Genomic DNA, 25,412 nt, shown 5'->3' with positions numbered 1-25,412 from the left:
CATTACAACTGGTCAACAAATAACCAGAGAGTTGGGAATTTATATCCTGCTTCATCCAACTAAATCTGCCATGTCTTTCCTTGTCTCCAGTGTTGGCATCGATGGTTTATGAATGTCTGGTTTGGTTGGAGAGGCTGAAGCCTCCATATTTCTGTCAGTCTGCCCAAGAGCAGCTGCATTAATGCATTTAATTTAAACCACTTTAGGTGGCTTGAAAAGTCTACAGAAATCTAATCCATTAGTATTTTCAGAAATGTCTGTAGACGTGTTTTTTATTCCCTTTTTAAATGCCATCCTGTATGAGGTAGGAAATAGTCGACAATGATCTAACATTGATTTTCTGATTTGAGTGGCTGCATTGTGGGAGAGTAACAACCATTTGTCTGCTGGGCACCTGAAAAAAAAAAAAAAAGAAAAAATTAATTTTTTTTGATATGTATTCAACAGAAGCATAAAATATGTGTTTAACAGTTCACTGAAAGCTCAAAGTTACTCCTGAATCTACAAAACATTCATCCTAAACTCGTTAAATAACTGCTTCATTTATGTTTTAGCTTCTACTGATAATGATCCAAACTCATTTCTTCAGCTTTGTTAAAGAGTCAAATTTTATCTGTTAACAGGAGTTTTTCATTTTCTTAAATCTAATTAAATGTAGTTTATAAGTTAGTCTGTTTCTTATCAGTTTAGCTCTTTTTTGCATTTTTTTCTTTAGGAAGTTTCATAGAAACCAGTCATTATTTTACTTTTTTTTTAATTAATTGTGAAAAATGAATAGCAGATCACCTCACCCTTATCGTAAAGCAATTATTTCTGTTTATTAACATCCTGTCAAATGATAGTTAAAAGCACAGTTGTTAAATAACTTTGAAAGAAGTTTGATTTTGGATTAAGCTGCAATAATTGCGCATCTGGAAAATCTAAAACATGTTAATGTCTGAATATTTATATAGTTCAGGTCCTTGAATGTTGGCTGACCTGCTGACATTCTCTGTTGCTCAATTAATAGTTTTATGACAAAGACTACTTGTTTATGTCCATAAAAACATAATAACTGAGATCAGGTCAGTCAGGATTAATGTGTAAAGCACTGCAACACCGATGTGAACACTCATACTTGGTGCTGTCCATTTATAATCAGATTAACTAGGAAGCATGCTCCTACCATGGACAGGAAATAAAAACACTAGTAATTTCTAATTAGAGTCAAAGATGAGAACATCCAGTGTAACATGCAGACCTCATCCTCTCTACACTACACACAGCTCTGTTATTACTACATTAGTGAGACAGCTGTGGTAATGTTATTGTACACAGAAAGCTAACTTTCCTTAAAATGTAATTCCATGTTACTCTAAGGCAGAGCTACTCAATTCGGTCCTACGAGGGCCGCAATCCAGCAGGTTTTCCATGTATCCCTGCACCAACACACCTGAGTCAAATTAAGTGGCTCTAACAGCCAATCAGGTTCTACACAACAACTCATTAATTTGACTCAGGTGTGTTGGTACAGGGATACATGGAAAACCTGCTGGATTGCGGCCCTCGTAGGACCGAATTGAGTAGCCCTGCTCTACGGTATTTCACACATTATTCCAGTTTAAGCATAATATGTAGCTATAGGGATGTCAACATATTACAAATGTTTAATGAGATCAAATTATAATTTACCTTTCCTTCTGAGTTGTCTAATGTAAAGTAGGCCAACAACAATCACAGCTCCAAGTGCAACAAGTAAAACAATTACAACGCCCAGAGCTATCTTCAGACCGACATCAGGAGAGCAGGACTCAAACAGCTGATCTGAAACACATCACAGAAAAACTCAAGATGAGTGAATGTTAAGTAATGTGTATTATAGCAAAGATAAACATTGTCAAAGAAGAGGAAAATCAAACTAAAATCCCAAGTGGAAAATCATATAAACCAACATGAACCTAAAATTATTTGCCAATAAAAGAATCACAAATGAAAATCTTACCTGGCACATGGATCTCATTCCTAATAACATGGTGGATGTTCTTCTGTGTGGCCACACAATAGAAACGGTTGGTCTTTGTTTTGGTCACAGTGATCTGGACAGAAACATCGTAGCGGTCTCCTCGGTGTGAGACCTGTGGCTCCTCAGCATGAAGAGGGTTTCCATCACCGTCCTGCCACTCTACTGTAGGTTTTGAAGCTGCTCCTGCAACTACACAGTTCAGCAGCACCCCATCCTTTGTAACATTCAGTATCCCAACAATCGGCTTCGCAGCTGCTCCTGTGAAAACACCACAATGCTGAACGTGACTGTCCACGTAGAAAGAAAGCATCATCAGCTAGAAACATACAAGGTTCAAGGTAAAACTTAATACAAACCTAGAAACTCATATTTAGATTTTTAAAACCATTTGTATTCTACAAAAACAATATCAAGGTGTTTGGTGGCATTTTATACAGTTTTTCTGGAAAGAGAAATAACCAACAAGCTTACATTAAAAAAAAAAAAAGAACAAATGTTTCATAAAATTAATTCATCAATCCAGATTGTTAACGACATCAGAAAAATGTCTATTTCCTGATTCTGTCACTTTTTCTACAGGTTATATTTAAACTAAACAGTTTTCTGTGTACCAAGATTTATTAGAAATTAATAATATTTAACAGCTATTCTAAGTTGTGTTACCTAAAATCATTCACTCCATTGCCAGTAACCTGTTTTTAGGGTTGGGCAATAAACTTATTTTATCAATTAAATAATTTAATTAAAAACTGACATTAACAATTTTTTTCTAAAAAAATTAGAATTTTAATATGTGCTGCCAATGCACATCTTAAACTTTCAAAGTTAATAGCTGAACTACTTTGATCTTACAACCTCCGATTCTAAACGAGTCATTCTAAAGTAATGACTCTTGCTAAACTGGTTCAAAGGAAAAATCGGAAAAACTTTTATTTTACCACATCAATAGGTGTGCTGCAGAGTGGGAGAAATGACTGCAGTCAGTTAAGCTGTCATTCAGCAGCCATCATTCATGGCTGGAATTAAACTGCACATTGACAGCAGTGAGAAATGCTGCTCTTTGAGATGCGCAAGACAGCAGCAGCCTACAAACTCAAACACAAGCTGAGAGACGACCAACATCAGGAGAATAATTTCCTACTGAAGCGGATAATAAGAAAGAGGCCCAGTGGTGAGAGATCACAGATGCAATTGTGTTGGTTATCGCTAAAGATACACTGGTCCCTCATTAATCGCGGGAGAAACGTTCTAAAAATAACCTGCAATAGAGAAAAATCCGCAAAGTAGTCAGCTGTATTTTTTACAATTATTAAAGATGTTTTAAGGCTGTAAAACCCCTGACTACACACTTTATACACTTGTCTCAGACAAACATTAACATTTTCACACTTTTCTCTCTTGTTTAAACACCCTCAAAGTTCAAAGCTTGTAGGAAAATAAGTCCAGTATTTCGGAAGATTACCGCAGGATGCAGAACACAATGCGCTATAAAAAAAAACAAAAAAAAAAAACATGCAAAATTGCACTAAAAAACAATTGGCGAAACAGCGAGGCCGCGAAAGGTGAATGTTATAGCAAAGGACCAATATATATGCCAATTCAGTAGAAAAGCTCTGGTTTATTCATGCTGTTCAGAAGTTTTCGGGGGGTTTTCTTGTATGTGTTTACATGCAAACACAGTACAAGTGTAGAATGAGGAAATTTCTGTTTGTATTATACCAGTCCCAATGGCAAAATCATTTTGTAATGGCATGCAATGTTATATTTATGTTAATAAGAGAATTTTCTAAAGATACTCAAACTGAACCTTTTCTTTCCAAGAGGAGTTATGTTAACTTATGTTTTTTTTATTAGTTTGAAGTTTCACAGTGTGAAGTGAAGTATGTTTAGGATATATTCTAAATATCTTAATATTGCAAAAGTGGTCATGTTCCTGGGGGCAAAAAAAGTCCTACATGCAAGTTGAGAATTCAACACTACTGAAAAAATTGTGTTAGTCGAGTTCCCAGCATAAAAACTAAAATATGCATAAATTTACATTTTCTTTTTGTTTTTAACACCTCTTTTTCACTTATACATTTATATATTTATGTTGTATGTAAAATGTCCCACTTTCTGGAACTGTTCAAGAACGGGATGGTGGAAACGATAACTGTGTGCAGGTTCTAGGGCCAGCAGCCCAACATATTAAAGAGGGATTTGACTTAAAACTTTAATCACAGGGCTACTAACATGCTCTACCTTCCCATGCAGCTATCCCTCACATTGGTCCTATAGTGTAACTGCAGCTGCATTTCATGATGGAGTGGCCATTATAAACAATAGTAACAATCGTATTTGTAAAAGGATATTGCTGTTATCAGATCAGAAAAGCATACCTCAGCATATCTCTGAGGACAGATCAGGAAAAATCAATGGAGACTTTAAATAATGTCACTGACTTCTATATCTACTGTGTGTGCTACAACTCATCCACCCAGAAGCTGGGTATTATCAATAAATGTTAACATATTAAATTTGTATACCATCTTTTTCTGCATCAAAATGAAGATTTTAACTGTTAGAATTTCTTCAGTCAATGACTTACACCAGCAACTAAAATTAAAGTCAGTCTGGACCATTAATTTCTCCATATCTGTATTATTTAAATACAAAGAATCTACTTAAAGATTTAAAATTCTGCATAGAGACTTGGTGTATTTGTGGTGTTATTGTTCATTAATGGCATTTTTTGGGGTGATTAATTATTATAACACCATGACAGTTGCTACAATCAACATTTTGTGAAAGAAGCTGAGATCTACAGTTGCAGCACACACACAACATAGATGTAGAACAAATGACATTACTCACCATTTATTTCACCTGTCTGGTCTTTCAAAGAACGACCTAAAATCATAAAAAAAAGGTAATTGAATTTTGGTAAAAACTATCATTTTAATGATGGCAACTACATGTCCATGAGTGAAATGGAGAGGGAATTCCATCGATAACGATTGTGAGAGAAGCTGGCGAGTACCAGAGGAAGAGTAATACAGTATCAGTATAAAGATTTATCTTTTGTCCTAAATGTTTGCCCTGATTACATTTTAATGTCTTTATTTTGCTTGGCAGCAGCTACTGGAGGTTCAGTAAAGATTGTACAAAGTGAATTGGAAAGTGGACAAACCTGTCTAGTGTCTCTAGCTTGGAGAGGTACTAGACTAGGGGTGTCCAAACTAATGCTACTGGCAAACGAATAGTCTTTAATTATTGAAACTGGAGATATAACCTTTTTTGTTTCATAATGATAGATGCTAATAATTTGAGATATACGAAACACTGTGGTCCCTCTTCATTACCCACTATTGCATTGGTCAAGCACAGGGCAAGATATGCCTTGTCATATTTTTTTGTCTTTTTGTTTAGTTGTTAAAATTTCTATTATTAAAATCATGGTTTGCCTTATGTTTGTCCATTTTTTGCTAGCAGTACAAAAACTATATGATTTATTCAAACCACAGGTCTAGAAAGAAGCTTGCTAATTTTTTTAGATCGACATTTGCAAATAATTTAAAATAGCACAGTGGCCCCTAACTTAAATTTTTAGCAGCGCTAGCAGAAAATTTAGGGGCGAACACTGAAATCGCCTTGCATAGCAAATATTCACATTTACTCTCATTTTCACTGTATTAGTGATAAATACTTAAACAATAAATTAAGAAATTACAATGTTAACAGTTCATAGTTTTTTTTACAGTTGACATAAAAAAAAACAAAACAAAACAAAAAAAAAAAAAACAAAACAAAACTGGCCGAACTAATACAAAACAAGCAGACATAGAACTTGTCAAATCAGATCAGATTTGATTTGATTTTCACTTTGTAGTCGAAGCAGAACGGCAACTTTGTCACCATCATCCCCCACAGGACATGGTATGACTTGTTCATGTGGTTCCTGGCAATAAACAGCTTCAGGGACTGATAATCCTCTCCAGATGCTGTTCCTATTGGCTGTCCTAAAAGTTGCTAATTAGCATAATCAGCCTAGTACATATAGTTGTAATGGATGCTGCCATAAAGAGGGTTGTTGCGGGAAAGGCAAGAATTGATAAAAAGGCAACCTAAAAATGTTTAGAACAGCAAATAATAAAAAAAATAACAAATAAAATACATAATAAATAAAATAAAATAATAATTCTGTCAATGTTTTCTTAATTTTTAGTTCAGTTTTTTAAGTGTACTTTGTTTTTTATTTAGTCTGGAACATTTCACAACACTTAACATTTTAAATATTGTCGTCCACACTCTTCATTACTTTGGCGGTAACCCAGCGCAAGATCATAACAGCAGCAGAATACATTTAATTTTCAGCTTGATCATGAAACAGAGGTGAATGTCGTCTGCTCTGAATACAGCTGGGAGCTGCTGCTAGGAAGACCAAGCCTCTTATGTGTGCTTTTGGACGGGGGAGGGGTCTGCACAGTACCTGGTCCTCATTGGGGAGAGTAAACTACATTCATTCACATCAGTCTCCAATAATACCAGAAAAAGCCGCTAGATTTGTCGTTAGAGGGGTCTGAAAGCTCGCTAAATATAGAGACAAAGTTGCTAAATTGGCAACACTAAGGAATAATAAATTCCCCCAAGACCTGTCTCTTCCACACATAAGCCAATCACAGTGGTCGTTCGTCCGCGTTCACACACACATTGGCTGTCGTCTTCTTTGTTTGGTGTACATCTCCTTTCTCATATTGAAGTTAGTTTGATGGTTGCAGTTTGCATTTTACCAAAGTAAAAACAACTTTTGCATTAATAAAGACTTTGTTTCTTAGAACCATGTCTAAAATTAGGAAAAAAATATGTATTTTGCCATTTAAAAACACCAGGTTAATGAGTGGCCTGAGCAACGATGTTGACTTGTTTCTAGATATTTCAATTCAGCATGATTGCAATATTGTGGAAAAGAAAACATAATGCACTTACCATTTACAACAAGCGTAATGATTTTTTCTTCTTTTGGCTGAAGATGGGGAAAAATACATCTGTAGATTCCACTGTCCTCGACTTTTGTGTTATGAATCACTATGGAGGCGTTGCCAACCTTCAGTTGGTCAGGAAAATGTGAGACTCTTCCTTTGAACCGCTCATCTTGGCCTGTACGTCCATTGTTGTAATGAATATCAGCTTCATACATGAAAACCTCTGTACCGTCTTTTTTCTTCCAGTCAAAAAGCCCCGACACCATGTCTTTCTTGGTGCTGGTAGAACACGGCAGGATAATATCACTTCCTTCCGATGCCTCCAATGTCACATTTGGCCCTAAAAAATATATATACAAAGTTTTAGTGACTGTGTTAAAAATACACCGTAACACATACTGTGTCAAACACATGTCTCCTCAATTAAGCCTGAGTAGTGTACATATTTTTTTTTATTTATACCAGGATTTTTATTTTCATTTGAGGTATGAAATCAGACAATACCATTTATACCAGTGTAATCTGATGCCTTCTGTATGCCCTGTAAAGCCAAGCCAGTTGGGCACACCTTTCCATTAGATTTAATTGAACCTTTGACTATTATTGTGTATATATAGTTATTTGCACAGTTTGAGATTTACTGAGCCAAGGAAGAAAACCTACAATGTTTCTAATTTGATTACAGTCTTCATGTAAAAGCACTTGTGACCTCAATTTTGTTACATTCAGTTTAAAACAGAACATTTTGCCTAACCCATATAAAATACTTGTAGTTATAATTCTATCCCATTCAGTCTAGTAACAGTGGTATTTGTTTAATTTTGCACAGGGTTAATATCAAACAATCGCTGTTCATAGTGCAAAAGCATGCTAGTTTGTTAGATTTATTCGAGTCCACTGCTAGCAATTTGGGTTGCATAAGCACAAACCTTGTAGGGCACACTGAAGGGTGAACAAGTCTAGGAGATAACTTTATAAAATCTTTAGTTTGCTAATGGCAGCTAACAATCCCTGGTTATATAAGCATATGCAGGCATATCCACCTCCCGCCGCTCATATCCCCCCCCCATCCACCTCTCCCCCCCCTCCCATATCCACCTCTCCCTCTCCCTCTCCCCCCGCCCCCCCCCCACCCCCCGAGGACCGACGTTGGCTACCCCTGAATTAAAGTTTTCTAAAACTTTTAGGACCCCCGCCCACTGCAGTAGTGCCAATGGCAGCAAATTAAGCTAGCATGCTAAATGATATGGGGAGAATGAGTATCACAAGAAACCGAAGCCATTCGTGGACTAGCATTTATCTAAGCATGCAATGCATAATTAAGCAATCCATAAGTTTTGCTTATATATGCTTACCTTGTTGGTATCTAGAAGAAATTGTTGCAATCGGATCCAGATGATTGAAAAGGGCAAAGACACACATCCATAGTCTTGACCGAAACATTGCTAGTAGTTTGTTAACGTTAGCTTACAGGAAGCTTGCTTGAGTCGTGGCTGTCTTTCTATCAGTAAGCTACTGACAATTAATGATGTTAGTCTGACACCAATCTGACACCAATGCCCAGAGCACTGCATCGAGTAAAGGGGCGTGTCCAAATGAAGCCTGTAGCGAGGCCAGTATCCGTTTCCTGAATATCACGTGACCAAAGACAAATGAGGCCCCGCTTGTCTTAAATCACGTGAGTACCTCGTTTTTTTTTTGTTTTTTTCTTTTCTTTTATTGAATAGAATAAGGTACAGTACAACATCGTGTAGAGGTACAGTAAACAATGCAATATAGTGACAGAAGGGAAAAGAACAGAAAATGGGACAATATGAGTTACAACCAGTAATGTAAGGCAATAATAAGAGGAGCAATTATCAAAACAAAAGAAATTTGGAGACGTTTGAGGCAATCTTTTGGGCATATTTGGATTTGAGACACCTCAATGAGGAGTAATAAAGTCTGAAGTCATTCAAAAAATGCTTAAAACATGGGACAGAGCTCCTCCATTTACTGCAATGTATGTGGTATTTAGCAAGCACCAAGACAATATTCACTACATCAGTTATTTTGTTATCAAGATCGTTCATGTAATATAACACAAAGCTTGAGGTGAATTCAGGGATGTTTGTTATTTTTAAAGACAGCCAGTTTCTAATGTCACTCCAGAATTTAGTAGAAATGGGACAAGTAAAGAAAAGATGTTCCAAGGTTTCTACAGGGTGATCACAAAAAAAACAGCCAGCTAGATCAAAATTAAACCGCTTGTGTAGAAAGTCAGCTACCGGATAAATTTTATGACAGATTTTAAAATGAATCTCTTTGACCTTCGGTGGAACTGGCCATTTAATGAATTTTGAGAAAGCATTTCCTGCTATGGCTGACTCAACTGCAGCTGATTTTCTGTTATAATCGCTGAACAGTTTAGATCTGAATGCAGCAGTCAGAACAGAGTTGTTGCATTTTTTATTGGTTAAGTTACCGTAGTCTCCTATTATTAATTCAGGTAAGGTTGAAGTGACATTAGAGTACATTAGTGTATTTTGGATAAGATTAATTAGGGCAACAGGAATAGCTTTACAAATTTTTTGGTATTCTGGTCTCTAAGTACAGACCAGGTCAAACTTTTCTACCAATTTCTTATAGTCTAACAAAGCACCACTGTCATCCATAAAGTCAGTTATAAACAGAATACCTTTCACGTACCATTCGGTTAGAAAGACTGATTTCCTATTAATTAATATTGCCCTGTTATTCCAAAGCACAGAACCATGTGGGGTAAAGTTGTGGGTGAATATCATTTTCCAAAAGTGCAAGACTTGTTCGTGGAATTTGGATAACTGGATAGGAATTTTGGTTAGGTCATAGTCACATCTGAGCAGCAGGTCTAAGCCACCAATTCTTCCGAATAAAGCTCTAGGAATATGAAACCACATGGAGTTGGGGAGTGAAAAAAAAGTTTTTAACCAGTTTACTCTAAAAGAACCAGTTAAGGCCTCAAAATCTAAAGCTTTAATGCCACCTTCATTGTATTCTCTAGTTAATTGAGATCTTCTTAAATAATGGGTTTTATTTCTCCATAGAAATTGAAAAATGATTGAATTAGCCTTTTTAATGTTACTGTTAGAGGTAAAAATAGAATGACACGGATAAATTAATTTAGACACCCCCTCAGCTTTAGATAAAAGGACCCGTCCAAAAATTGTGAGATCTCTTGTTAACCAACGACTTAAGGATTTCTTCATATCAACTAACCGGTTTTCAATGTTCAGCTCTTCTCTCCTACAGAAATTCCTTGAGATTATCAGTCCCAAATAGTTTACTTCAGACTTAACCTCAATGGAGGCAATAGACGTCTCTGGACAGGAGTGGATCGGGAGCAGCTCACATTTCTTAACATTGAGAGACAGACCTGATGCACAAGAAAAAACAGAAATGGATTTTAATGCTATATCAACCATAGTTTTATCCTTTAAGAAAACTGCTGTATCATCTGCAAACTGACTTATTTTGAATTCTTTGTCAAAAACTGTTATACCTTGAATCTTAGAGCTTTAGTAATAAGTAATGTCAGCATTTGAGTTGTCAAAATGAATAATTTTGGGGAAATTGGACAGCCTTGTCTGATGCCTTTAGACATGGGAAAACTTGGAGTCATTTCTGCCCCAAGGGAAATTGAACTACTAATATCAGTATAAAACATCTTAATTATAGAACAAAATTTTGCTCCAAAGCCCATATGTTTTAAGGTTTCTAAGATAAAGTTATGCTCTAGCGAGTCAAACGCTTTGTAAAAATCAAGGAATAGAATTAAACTGTCACTGGCAATAAATTGTCTGTAATCCAACATATCGAGTATTAATCTGGTGTGAAAGTGTATATTCCTGCCCTTTATGAATGCCGATTGACATTCATTAATAACAGATGTTAAACCAGTATTTAAACGATTTGCGTATACAAGGGCTAATACTTTATAATCTGTGGTTAGTAAGGAAATCGGTCTCCAATTTTCTATGGATAAAGGATCTTTGTTGGGCTTGGGAATCAGTGTAATGAGACCACGTTTCATGGTGGGGGAGAGATTATTACTGGATATACATTCTTTAAGGGCATCAAACAGCATCATTCTAATGTCCTTCCAGAAGAAAATGTAAAATTCAACAGTTAATCCATCAAGGCCTGGTGACTTTCCCTTAGCCATTTGATGGATTGCTATATCCAGTTCTTCAATTGTAAGGTCATCATCCATGCTGTTTTTAAATTCACAGTCAATTGTTTCAATAGATTCATTAATTTTTTCAAAACATTGTTTACAATTGGATTCTGAATAGTTGGAAGAGTACAATTTGCTGTAAAAGTTTCTAATTGTTTCATTAATAAGATCAGAATCTTCTGTAACAACACTGTTAATGTTCAGTTGTGAAATTTTCTTTTTTGATTGCCTCTGTTTCTCAAGGTTAAAAAAATATGAAGAATTTTTTTCGCCCTCCTCGATCCACCGAGCCCTAGAACGAACAAAGGCTCCCCGAGCCTTATTTAAATAAACATCATCTAGTTGAGACTTAAGAATTTCTAACTCACCCTGCTCCTCAGACGTTAACACACGTTTTGCACATAAAGCATTAATATTGCTAACAAGATAAGATTGCTTGGCCCTCAACTGTTTTGACGTATGTTTACCAAACTGTATTGCTAAAGTCTTAACACTGAATTTAAACCACTCCCATCTGTTTACCGGTGAAGCTTCCAATTTTGAGATATTTTCAATAAGCTTCCTTACTTCTATAGAAAAATCTTTATTAAGCAAAAGGCCACAGTTAAACTTCCAATTTGAAATTGAGGGTGATTTACTTTTATTTAAGGAAAGGAACAGGGTTATCGCACAATGATCAGTTAGAGGGGAGGGTGATATATCACACTTTGAAATACTACTCATCATAATATGTGGGATTAACCAGTAATCTAGCCTTGAACACTGTCCATTGTTGGAAGCATTAAACCAAGTGAATTGTCTGGAGTTAGGGTTTCTTAACCTCCAGCAGTCTGTCAGATTAGTACTGGAGATTAGGTTATTAAAGATGTCATCAAATAGGTGGTGCTGTGCTCTTGAGGGAAGACGATCAATTGCATTGTCCGGGACAATATTAAAATCGCCCCCCATGGCAACCTGATCGGTTGAATATTTTATCTTCCACTGCTTTATCCTCTTCTCAAGATCACCATAAAATATTTTGTTCAAACCTCTGCTGTTAAATCCATATACACATACCAAAATAAACTTTGCTCCATCAATTTCAACTACTGCCATTAACCAATGACCATTTGTATCACTTTCCTGGTCTAGGACTGATCCAGGAAACCTGTGAAACAAAATCATGACCCCAGCTGAATGAGATGTACCATGACTAAAGAGCTTGAAGTTTCCAGAACTTTATAACCTCATTGGACGAATGTGTTTCTTGCATGAAAATACAATTTGCTTTCTGCTCCTTGCAGTAAAGGAAAGTGGCCTTACGTTTGACATCATTTCTCAGTCCCCTAGTGTTTAATGATAACAAGGATAACATATTCAAATCAGATGCGCAAAAAGGTCAGGAACGATGCGCAGGAATGAGTAAACTACCTTAGCCAACATACATCAAAAAGCAGTGCAATAGCCCTTTAAACAAGAACAAAGTCAGTATTTTTTTTTTTTTTCCTTTGCTCGGGATCTACTCTTTTATTGTCTATGAGCGCGTAGCCTTCTTTCAGGTAAGCTCGCTTACCCCGCCTCCTCGCTTCTTGCACCAGCGGCCACAGCTTGGTCCTGGCAAGTCTGTCCTCCTTAGAAAAATCTTCCTTGAATCTGATGTGCAGATCCTTGCAGACTTTTGCATCTTTAGACTTTTTCCAAACCTCATCCCGGACGGTGCGCATACCGAACTGTATGATAACTGCTCTGGGAAGATTGTTGGAGGATGCAGCGCTGGCTTTCTTCCCCAACCGATGAACCGTGTCAACTGTGTCCCGCAGGCGATCCACTGACACAGGAATAACTTTAGTGAGGATCCCGATGATGGTCTCCCGTATGTTTTCGTCATCCCTCTCTGGTAAGCCAGTCACCCTCAGGTTCCATCGTCTTTTGTAGTGTGCTTGATCTTCATAGGAGACTTTTAACTTGGCGTTCTCATTTTGAAGATGATCTAACGTGGCCTGAAGTTCAGAGATGGCCTTCTTATTCACATCAATGGCAGTAGTATTTACCTCGATGCGCTTTTCAATGCCCTTCAAGAGTTCAGTCTGGTTGTCCATCTTCTTATTGAGCTCTTGTATAGCACACAGGATAGCAGTAGTAGCTGAGTTTTCTTCGTGTTCGGTCTCATCTATCCTTTTCTTTTTTATCTTTTTATTTTTTAATGGTGTATGGTCCCAGTTGACTTTTTGCGCTTTTGAGTGAGACTTGTCTCCGTCCGCTTCGTAGGTATCTTCAACTATGGCTTCAAGTGTTTCCTCATCACAAGCCTCTTGGAGGGCTGACAGGTTGTAATTGTGGTCCGACATGTTAAGCTAGCTAGCAAGGCTTTTGCAAAGTGAATTAGTGAGTGTCCACCAATGAAGAAAAAACGGAGAAGAGAAAAACCCCGAAAGACTCGGAGTGAGAGAGGAAAAAGACCAACAGAAAAAAAAGGAGGGCTATTACAGTGACTAAAGGTTAATAACTTGGCTGAAAAAGCTTTTGTGTCAGAGCCTGCTGAAAGTCCACCACTCACTCCGCCATCTTGGGACCTCTCCGTGAGTACCTCGTTGTGTGCGTAGAGACGCTGAAAAAACCCACACTCCAGCATAGTAGGTGGCAGTAATGCACCTGATTGGAAGGTGCCACCCTCCAAAAAACAAGAAGAAGAAGAAGACGCTGAAAAAGGAAATGTACTTAGTAATTCGAGGTGATTGTGAGGTGACACAATACATAGATGGAGCAGCCAAAAAGACGAAAGACATCAGCAGTTTGGGAATACTTTGACATGACATCGCCCAATAAGGTAAGATATGACTTTAATATATATATATATATATATATATATATATATATAGATATATATACATATATATATAGATATATAGATATATAGATAGATAGATAGATTATATGTCATGTCTACACATCTTAACAATATTGTTGCAGGTGAAGTGCCGGCTGTGCCTGAGAGAGCTGTCTTACAGCAATAATACTACATCCATGCTGAGGCACTACCATGCACTTCATGATAATGAATCACAGCCACATCCCAGGACATGTAATATACCCCTCATCCCTTTTACTTGCCATGTCCTTTGTTGTGGTTGAAACATATCAGCTGACATAATGTTACATCTGTGTAGGTACCAGGAAACATGATGTGGATGAGGCCCTGGTTACCATGATTATAAAAGATTCACAACCTTTTTCAGTGGTGGAAGATGAAGGATTTAGGAATCTCATCCATATCCTTGATCCATCTTACACTCTCCCATCAAGACAGGTATGTGTTTCATGTCTATGATGCTGTCATTGGCATTACTTGTAAATATTATTAACAGTTGGAATATTTCCCCTGTATTCACCTTTGTTTTGGTATCCATGCTCTGAAGGCTATGGTAGAAGAAAGATATACAGCAGCAAAAGAGAAGGCAAAGGAAAAGGTCCAGAATGCTTCCGCTGCGAGTCTGACAGCAGATATGTGGACATCTATGAATATGGAGGCTTATTTATGCCTAACATGCCACTACATCACAGAGGAGGAAACCCTTAATACCGTTTTGTTAGGTGTAGAACATTTTCCTCAAACTCACACAGCTGACAACTTAGCACAGGCGAAAGATAAAATCATGGAAGAGTGGGGAATCAAGGGTAAGGTGAGGTGCTTGGTCACGGATGCTGCATCCAATATGAAAGCCTGTGCAAGGACACTGCAGATCAGACACAGCATCTGTGTTGCCCACTCACTAAATCTGGTAGTGCACAAGTCTTTTGACAAGGTCCCCATCCTTGCAGACATTCGAACAAAATCACGGAAGATAATCACATACTTCCGGAGCAGCACTACTGCAAAAGAAAGTTTGTGCCAGATACAGGAGTCGCTGGGCAGACCAAAACATAAATTAATTATAGAAGTGGAAACAAGATGGAATAGCACCTTATTCATGTTAGAGCGCATCTATGAACAACGTGAAGCTGCGGGTGCAGTGAAGTGTCCAATGCGGAATTACATATCAACTGGTGTGTGGATAACATTTAATTTGACAGGTGGACCGCTGGGCATCAAATGACCAGCAGATGTCAGTACTACCAAGTGAGCTGTTAAATGGGGCCTCGAGTAATGAGACATTTGGCGATGCAATTGGCCAGAAAGATTCAACACATTCATGGGGCTTCATTAAACCATCACTACTGACAATGTTCAAGTAAAATAAACAAATGTATTTTATGTTTAGGTTAGATGTAACGTATCATAAACGATACTATACAGCATGCAGAAAAATTAATGAGAAACTAAGTCGAAAATAAGCAGACAGGCAGTGGTGCAAGTCTGTCCGGAAACTAGAGAACAAGTGAGTGATGCGCTCGAGGCCGTGACGCGCTCAAGCGTTGGCAGTGCATTATGGGAATTGTAGTATTATAGAGGTGCACGCGCTCTATCAGCGGGCTAGCTCTAATAGTGGCTGTGTCCGGGGGGAAAAACTGCCTAAATGAAAAGTGGACTTTGAACACAGAATATGTTCGTGGATATAAAGGACAAAGCTGTGTCTTCTGTGTGGAGACAGAGAGGCTATAATGAAAGAATAAAATGTCAGTAGAGACTTTGAAGCAAAGCACCAAGACACATACAAGCATCTGGTCATGAAAAAAGTCTTCAAACGGTAGAAGAGTTATTAACCCTTTAAGCGCCAGGACTTTTACATTTTTTAAGGCAAACTGTAAGTAAGAAAAAATATTATGAAACAGAGTTTCATGGCAGTAAAATCTCCCATCAAATTTTATATTGTGGCTTCACATATTGGCAGCTGTATTAGATTCTATAACTTTCACAATGTGTGTGTGTGTATGTATGTATATATATATAGTAAAAGTTATAGAATCAGAAAACTGGCCTTCAGTGCAGTTTAAATTTTTGCATTTTTCTCTTGCTATTACAGGGCATTTTCATTTTTCAAATGCGGCAAATATTTTTGCCTGTAGAAAATGTTTTCACTTGAAATTACTCAGAAAAAGAAAAATGCATATAGAGCCTTATGAAATAAATGAAACTGACTTGAAGAGATTTTTTTCATTTATTTAATGATTAATGCTGTTTTATAAGCAATAACTAATAGGCATTGTTAGCTCTAGGTTAATTGTGTGCAATAGTTTTTATTAAACATTGAGGGATAATTGGCTTTATATTGTAGTGCAGGTGGTTTTAAAATGTTTCACTAGAAAACCTCCATGTTTGATTCAGACTTATGAAGTACAGTAGTTGGAATATACATATTGTATTGATAATATAATACAAATAGCTATTTTTTCAAGGTTTGCTGTGACAAGTGTCAGAGATGGTACCACTATGCCTGTGTAAACAGACCTCCAGTGGATGAGCAGTATTTCTGCCCTGCCCTGGTGGCTCCTATTTCCATAAAAGATTTTCTAAGATCTTTTCAACTACCAGTACTGTGAAGATCAGACCAGAAGGGCTTGTTGTTGTTTTCTTTGTTATTTAAATACTTGCATCTTTACTTTATTGAAATGTAGTGTTTTCTGTAATCTTTCTATATATTTCTTATTACCACTGCTGTTAAACCCAGAATTCAGCTTGCTGCTTCCTGAAGTGTTGCCAGAATATGCATCTCCAAGTAAATCAGTCCAATTATTTATGTGTGACCATTTAAGCATTACTGTCTAACTTTTTTTTTCCGCTTTGTAATATATATTATTTTTAAAGGTAATAATGAATACCCGTCATCTACAGGTGAGAAACTATTACTGCTTTACTTGAGAGGTGGTGCTTTTCACGGCAAGGTTGCTAGACTCGGCTCCTTTCTGTGTGACCTCCCGGTCGCCCTCCATAGATCATATTAATGTCTGCTTGTCTTCAAGAGATTCTGCTCCTGTCTGTGCACCTTCTAATGATCCAGTCAGCACGTCTTCCAGAGGTTTAACTTCTGTCCAAGCAGCACTCTGGCTGTTCACCAGAGATCTGGTCTGCTCATCCTCCAGAGATCCGGTCTGCCCGTCTTCTGGAGATAAACACCTGGATGAAGGAGAATTTCCTACAACTAAATGAAGACAAAACTGCGATTATTCTGTTTGGTAGCAAAGAGAAGAGGGTCAGCATTGGAAAACACCTGGAGGCTCGTGCTCTTAAAATCACCAACCAAGTTCGTAACCTTGGAGTGTTGATAGACTCAGATCTGACTTTCAGCAGCCACATCAAAGCTGTCACTAAGAAGCTTTTTACCAGCTCAGAAACATCAAGAGAATTAAAAGTTTAGTCTCCCAGAAAGACCAAGAGAAACTCATCCATGCATTCATCTCCAGTAGACTGGATTACTGTAATGGTCTTTTTAACAGGACTTCCTAAAAAGAGCATTAAACATCTGCAGCTCACCCAGAACGCTGCTGCTAGAGTTTTAACCAGAACTAAGAGATCTGAACACATCATACCAGTTTTGAAATCTTTACACTGGCTTCCAGTCAGTCACAGAATAGATTTTAAAACCCTTCTGCTTGTTTACAAATCCCAGAATGGTTTAGGCCTAGAATACATCTGTGATGTGTTCAGAGAATATAAACCTAGCAGAGCTTTTAGATCCAAAGACTCTGGTCAACTAGTCCAGACCAGAGTCCAGACTAAACATGGAGAAGCAGCATTTAGCTGTTATGCTGCAAACAAGTGGAACAAACTGCCAGTGGAGATTAAACTTTCACCAAATGTAGACATTTTTAAATCCAGGTTAAAAAAACATTTGTTTTCTTATGCGCCTATGCATAAAATCTGCATGTTAACTTTTTTTTATTTTATCTTGCTTTTAATCATTTTAATGTAATTTATTATTTTATTGTGATTATTTGTTGATGCCTTTTACTATTCTAAATATCTGTAATGTCTTTGTTTTATGTAAAGCACTTTGAATTGTCCTGTACATTAAATGTGCTATACAAATAAACTGCCTTGCCTTGCCTTGGAGGTCCAGCTCCAGTCCGTGCAGGCCTCTGGCCATCCACCAGAGTCCCGGCCCACACATCTGCCTGAGATCCAGCTTTTTTTTCACGTGTAACAGATCTATAGAGCCCCTTAGGGGACACAGGGATGATTTTTTTCCCCCTTTTGCGTTATATTGCATTACCATTGTGTTACCACGCCATGCTCTTGCGCTCCCAATAAGTTTTGCATAACCTCACAACAAGTTTTGTGTTACCTCCCAATACTTTTCAGTTCCCTCACAAAAAAGGGATTATCTGACAGACACTGATTACACGGCTACGAGAGGGCACACAGCAGTTTTGCCCAGTTTCTTTAGGTGCTTCTGGTCTACATCTGTCCCTCTCAGCATTAAGTAAACATAACACACACATACATGTGACATTATGTCCATGTTAATAGAGGAAGGTAATATTTTAACTGATTAATTGTTAGTTAATGTGGAGACAAAGACTTACATCCCCAGACCCCTCTTCTTCCCTGCTCTTTCTTTCTCTCTCTCCTGTTCCCCTGGGTGCTGCCGGGGGCAGGCAGAGGGAGGTGGTTGCCCCAGGAGCCAGGTGTAGGAGGATGGGGGAAGTGGTCAATGGTGCCCTGGTTCCCGGGGATTGCGGCTTGAACATCGGGGTGGGTGCTGGCCCAAGCTGGGTGGCTGTCTGGGGGGGCCTGGTCAGGCTGGGCCTGCTGCTGCCTCTGAGCGCTTGGGGCCTTGCGCTCTTCGCTCTGACTGCCCTGGATGGCCGATGCCTGGTGGGATCAGCGGTTGCCAGTAGCTCTGGCTGGGGCTCTCCTCTGCCACCCTCTGGTTGCGTCTTCGTGATGGGGTGGCTTGGGTTCGTGCTCCGGGATTGCTATTTTTGTTTTTCGTTTCTCTGTTTAGGAACTCTTGATCACTGGCAGCTCTGTTATTTTGTAAAAGCTGTAGGATTTTTTTAGTGTGTTTCTGTACAGGTGTAGCAGTTGGTTGTTGGGTGATAGTTTGGATTGAAGGGTCATTCCTTATTTCTGCTTTCCTTTTTGCTGTCTGCCTCCTTTTTCTGTCCCCTCCGGCCAGGTCCAGCGAGATTCCATAGATTCCATAATTCAAAGTAAATAAATAACAGTAATTAAATAAATAATTTCAAGAGGAGCCTTCTATCCATAAACCTCCCCTTGGCAAAGCAAATTTGTTCAGCACAACACAGCAACCAGAATATCATTCTGCTTGTTTTCATGCTGGACAGGACAGACAAATCTGCTGTAATCAGAACAGTATTAAGTATTTTGCTGCTTTACTGTTTTGCTGCTTGTGTTTAGACTGTAAAGTGAGACTGATATGATTTATTGGTGATTTATTAAATAAACTCCAATTTCCATTCATTTTCACGACTGTAAATTATTCACATGTTCAGTTCATCTTATGAAGAAGACGTTAATTGTGTAAAAAATAAATCATACTGATTACATGGTTACATAATGGTGGCTTCTCTTGAGGCTCTTCTAGCTCAAAAAAGATAATTTAATCTCTTTTCTTAAATACAGACGATTTAGTCTGCTCTCTGTCTCAGAAGTGTAATTTTTTATAGAGGCTCATATATGATAATATTCTAAATAGTGTTCCTGAGAAAAAAATCAAAAGGCCCAACAAACCACACAGTAGTTAAACCCATGCCAATGCTAATGTATACTTCAAGTTAATATCACTATTTCCATCATCAGCATAGATGCCACATCTTATTTAGAAACCTTGACCCTGGAAACCCTTAGACACCAAGATGAAGCAAAGAGCTATAATAGTCTTCAAGTTATTGAAGAAATTCACATTTTCTCTAGTGATGGCAATCTGGGTTAGCTGTTAGTGTATTTAACATTTACCATAATATCATCTTGTATTTTTTATTTTTATTTTATTTCTGGGACTCCTCTGTTGGGTTAGAAGCTGTAATGGCAAAATTACAAATCTGCATCTTCCCATAATAAAGAATCCTTTGAAAATATCCTGGATCCAGACCTGATCTGGATCACCCCCAAAAATCGAATCACTTCTTCTTTATTCTATTTCTGACATTTTCTGAAAATTTAATCAAGATCCAGCCATAACTTTTTGAGTTACGTTGCTGACAGACAAACGAACGAAGGAGAAAACATAGAAGCAGATATCAAGTCAGATCAGTGCAGAATACAGACGGTCAAAATGTTATCACTTGTTCCTTATTCCATTTCTGAGATTTGCTAAAATTTGAATGAAAATCCATCCATAACTTTTTGAGTTAATAACAGAAAGCAGACAAACCAACGCTGCCAAATACATGACATCCGCCTTGGCAGAGTTAATAACTGCACATCGAAGTACATAGATGATGAAAACATGACTGCATGTTTTGTTTTTTTTGCTGCTTTGTATTCACACAAGAAGCCAGCAGATGGCAGCATTTAGTTATATGTTGGAGGTCACAACTATCAACTTTGCTTGAATTTAACTTTAGAAATATTTATAAAAATATGACCTACTTTATCTTTTAAAGCACAGAGGATGTGTACACAATTTCATCTCCTCACAACAGTAACCATTTCTCATCCAAATGTCCATCAGTTTACTCCAGATACTGCTTTCCAATGTTCTCCATTTCCATATTGTTACTATATCATTAACTTTGCTCTCAAGCATTTATTAAAAATATTCATTTATATTACTGTCCAAAGTAAAAGAAAATGAAAAGAAGCCTTTTCCCCTTACTTGTGAACTTTAAAGGGTTAAAGTCAAATTGAAGGAATCCATGACAAAAATCGTTCTGATTTAACAAGATAAATTTTAATTCATGTCCAGTTTTCTTTTTTTGAAAACGTAAAACAGAAATTGTTGTAAGATCAAGTCAACACAGTGGAACATTTATCATGTGTTTCATTGGATAAACATCAACACTAAAACACTGAAAAACATGCGCGCACACACACACACACACACACACACACACACACAAAAGTCTAATATTAATATTAAAAGAAAATGAGAAATATTTGATGTCTTTAAAGAATACACGCACACACAGACATATATATATATATACACACACATATACATACATATATATATATATATATATATATATATAAATATCTATACACACACACACATTATATAATATGTGTGTGTGTGTGTTTTTTCCTGATTAACATAACTTTATGTATGATTCCTGTGAGACTGTGACAGTAGAAACTTCAGCTTTAATTAGGAGAGTTTTAAATGCAGGGACTTGTTGAAACAGGTAGAATGAGCTACATGCAGTAACAAAGGACAATGTGCAAACCAGAAAGGACCTCTCATGTCCCTCTACAAGTAACCTGATTCACACATCTTGGATGTGAAACATAATTCATTAGGCATTTAAAGGCTCGTTAGGGTCTTGATCAGGACGTTGGACTAATTCAAAAGAGGGGTTTGTTGGTGTTTGTGAGCCTGCAGGAAAGAAAACATAAAAGAAAGTCACCAAACGATGCTCATTAAAACAACAGTCACTATACATTAAATCAATGCTGCTAACTTGTTAATACATTCTTTAAACTTACCTTTATAACATTTTCGTTTGACTAAACCTGTGCAAACCCACACAAGCTGAACAACAGCAACAACAGAAAGAACACCGAGAAGTGCAGAAACAACAGCCAATGCAGTGGGATCTGAAACAGATAATAAAAAGTTAATGTTACACTCAGAAAGTAAATGTGTGTGATGCATAACGGATTCAACATTAAACAGAACCAATAAAATCTGTGTATTCATCTGGCTCAAAAAATCTAACATGATCTCAGATTAAAACAAGATGTGATTTTAACATTGATTTAACAGCTCCTGCTTGACTTCACCTGAGTTTTGGTTTTGGTCTACATGAGAGAACTGATGTTGTATCTTCTCTCTGAAAAATTCTGCTCATCAGTATGAAGAACATTTAAATCTCTGTTTTACCTATCAGCCTTTAGCTTTGACTCAGAACTCTAACTTTGCTCTTGCTGATCTCTGAAAACCATTAATATCAGAAGTTTCTGCATATCATTATTTTGTCATAGTAACTCTTGGAAGGCTTTGTTTATAGAAATAGTAAATGAAAACAACAAGTATCACCAGTTTGTGATTTAACTTGACTTGCAGCTGCTGAACTTCTCCAACCTTTGCTGCTTGTTGCGAAAAATAACTAAGAAAAGCAGCTAAAGTTACTATATGACTCCATTTTTCAGATACTTCTGTTCTATTCGTCACACTTATAAGAAGGAAATATAGTTTCCTATAAAACACAATATTTTCACTATGTAATATTTTCAGTTTGAATTCAATAAAGAATCTAAGTACATCCTCTATCAGAAAATGTTCGGCTCTACAGACACTGGAGTACATTAAAGTTACTTTGTGTAATAAAAAATACAGATCTATGAGTAAAAAGAAATGAAAAATTAAACGAAATAATATATCATTACTGGTGGCTGATGTCTCCATCTTAACCACTAGATGTCAGTATTGTCTGTTTTTCTTACACAGTTTTAGAACTCTAAAATAACACACACACACACTCACACACACTTACACTAGTGATAATAGTCTGAAGTATACATAAGTGTGTGTATGGGATTTTCTCCTGGGTGGGCTGTTGGGCCTTTCTCAGGTGAGTGACCCTATGGTTTGGCGGAGGCGAATGTCTGCGCTCTCCGAGTTCTTCAGTCCATGTTTGAATCAATCCACTAAACACAACTAAATGTTACATCTGATGAGAAGTGAAACCTGATATGACTCCGTCTCTGTCTCCTGCCCAATAAAACCATCCAACCTCTTGAACTTCATGCTGTTCATGTTTGACCAAATTATTTCTTCAGAAACTGCAACGTTTTCATCTGCAGGATGGAGACACCGCCCTCAGATTGCGCAGGTTCTTTTGTTCGGCTCATTTCCATTTAATAAGAGCATCTGATTCGGCCGAATTATTTAGAACAAAACGCACAAGTTTAGTGGTGAATGATACTTCATTATATCTATAATTATACACCCATTCTGCCTCGTATTGTGAGGATTAAACAGAAAACGCTCTGACAGATGAACATGTTGCTGCTGTTTTCTACACAACACAGAGATACAGAATTTTAATATCCTTAATGTTGACATTTTCTCGGCCAGTTTACACGCAGAACTGCTGGTGTTGGTTTTCTTACCGGTTTCAGATGTGATGTGTTTCCACAGACGGAGAAACACGAGAGGAATCTTCATGTTGTCAACATCAACAGAGGATCAAACATCACTTTAACATCTCTGTAACATCCCTGAAGAACATCTGGATTAATTATGACAGAACATAAAAACCCAATACATTTTTATTTCTAAGTGACTCAAAACATCATTGATCAGAACTTCCGGAGCAGAATTTTCACTGTAAAAGCCTCTTTGTGGTGAAATGAAACTGAATGAAAACACGACTAAATCTGTGACGTCTGTCTGAATTTAAGATAAATTAAATCCAGGATTATTTTTATTTTCCCTCCAATAAATATATGTCACTTTTGTTGTAGTATGAAAATCTTAATGTTATAAAACAAAAATCAAGTCAAAGGAACACTCACCTGTTTCCTGGAACAAACACAATTTAAACTAAAACAGAAAAACACAATAAACAGCCTGATGTTTGTCATTTTCACGATTTATTTACACTTTTCTATAGAAGCTAAAGACTTCCTGAATATGTCAGTCTAAAGTGCATTATCAGTAAAAACATAAGAGCAACAATAAAACATCCAACTCTTCTCTCTAAGCTCTTTTAGAGCTAAAATCTCAGCGTAGATAAGCCCTAAAGCATTTCCTTTGTACGTAGAAAGCGGTGATGAAAAATAAGTCAGTGGATTACTTCTTTCTACAAGCAGTCTTGTGGCCGGCCTCCTTGCTGCATACTGGTCTCCGTCTATATGATCCAGATAGTCCAAACTGCAGAGCAAACATTTCTAAACAGAAGGTAAACTTTCACCTTTGAAGAATTAATTTAAGAGTCAAATTAATTCCAAGTCTCTACAAGCAACCTTGAATTAAGAGAGCTAAAGCAGACATTTTAGTCTGGGACTAGTCTTAAATCCTGTCTCTGAAACTGGCCCAGAGTCTCTATAAGTGCCCTGGTAAAGACCGGTAGCAGGTCAGACCTGGAACAGCTTCAACAATATAAACACATAAAATTATTACGTGTACACATCACATAAACTAAGCAGACAAAACCATCAAAACCATAAACATCATAAACTAAAACAAAAGCATCAAACATCAGTTTATTGTCATTAAAAACAAAAGTTGCAATGATCAATCTGAACATTTACAGTCAGATGTGCCACATCAATGTCCAGTGAAAGCTTTAGACATTGTGTGTGTGTGTGTGTGTGTGTGTGTGTGTGTGTGTGTGTGTGTGTGTGTGTGTGTGTGTATAAAATAGTTATGAATGATTACGTAATAACTAATTAATATAAGTTTATGCATGATAAGACTGCATGACTTGTGTTAAGACTGTGATGGTTTCAATCTTTGGCTTTAATGAATTTTACATTCAGGGTTTTGTTAAAACAGCTTGAAAACTTTTTCAAAAGGCCAAACAGCACACAGATGAGAAGGACTGCATCTATCTAATGGTATTACGATACAAATGGAGGAAATAATAATTCATAATTCATGATGGGTGTCAGGATGTCTACTGTCTTTATGGGCTGCAGATAATCTCAAGCAGACCTCAGTTTTAGCAGTTCAGGAGCTTTCTGTCTGATATGGTGGTGACACACTGAAATGTACAAATACTGGAATGTGACACTTTCTGTATTTTGTTTATATAAATATACCAAATAAATGACTGAGGGAAATATCTTATAATGTTCACAGGACATGAAACATGTCTTCTTAGTGAGAGCAGGATGAGCTACATGCAGTTCCAACCTTTACTTCTCTAATCACAACAAACTGTTTTTCTGTCCTGAACTTTAAAACATATCTGAACTCTAAAACTGCCTTAAATAAGCAGAAATGTCCTGTCATGTCTTTTGTCCAAGAGTAAACTGATTAACACATATTAGATGTAAAACATGAAATGCACATAAAATTTTATCCTTGAAAAGGTTGTTGATCACAAACCAGGGTGAGGGTTCTTGGTAGTCGTGATCCTGCTGGAAGAAAACGTCATATTAGAGAAAGTCACAACAAATTTAAATCATTAAATATAAACAATTATGCAAATAAACATTAATAAACAAATAAACAAGACATTATACATGACATACATGCTGTTA

At 37.1% G+C, this 25,412-nt stretch overlaps 1 protein-coding gene across 1 annotated transcript in view; it reads right to left on the bottom strand.

Moving 5' to 3' along the window:
• LOC121636568 (CD276 antigen-like) overlaps nucleotides 1-25,412 on the bottom strand; it is a 129,233-nt gene that overhangs the window by 75,618 nt on the left and 28,203 nt on the right. Inside the window, exon 2 of the mRNA XM_041980163.1 lies at nucleotides 6,968-7,303. Coding sequence (XP_041836097.1) covers nucleotides 6,968-7,303 — 336 coding nt within the window. The remainder of the gene's footprint in view (nucleotides 1-6,967; nucleotides 7,304-25,412) is intronic.

The sequence above is a fragment of the Melanotaenia boesemani genome, chromosome 3 (genome assembly GCF_017639745.1).
Source record: "Melanotaenia boesemani isolate fMelBoe1 chromosome 3, fMelBoe1.pri, whole genome shotgun sequence".
NCBI lineage: Eukaryota > Metazoa > Chordata > Actinopteri > Atheriniformes > Melanotaeniidae > Melanotaenia > Melanotaenia boesemani.
This window is presented reverse-complemented; position numbering and strand designations above follow the sequence as displayed.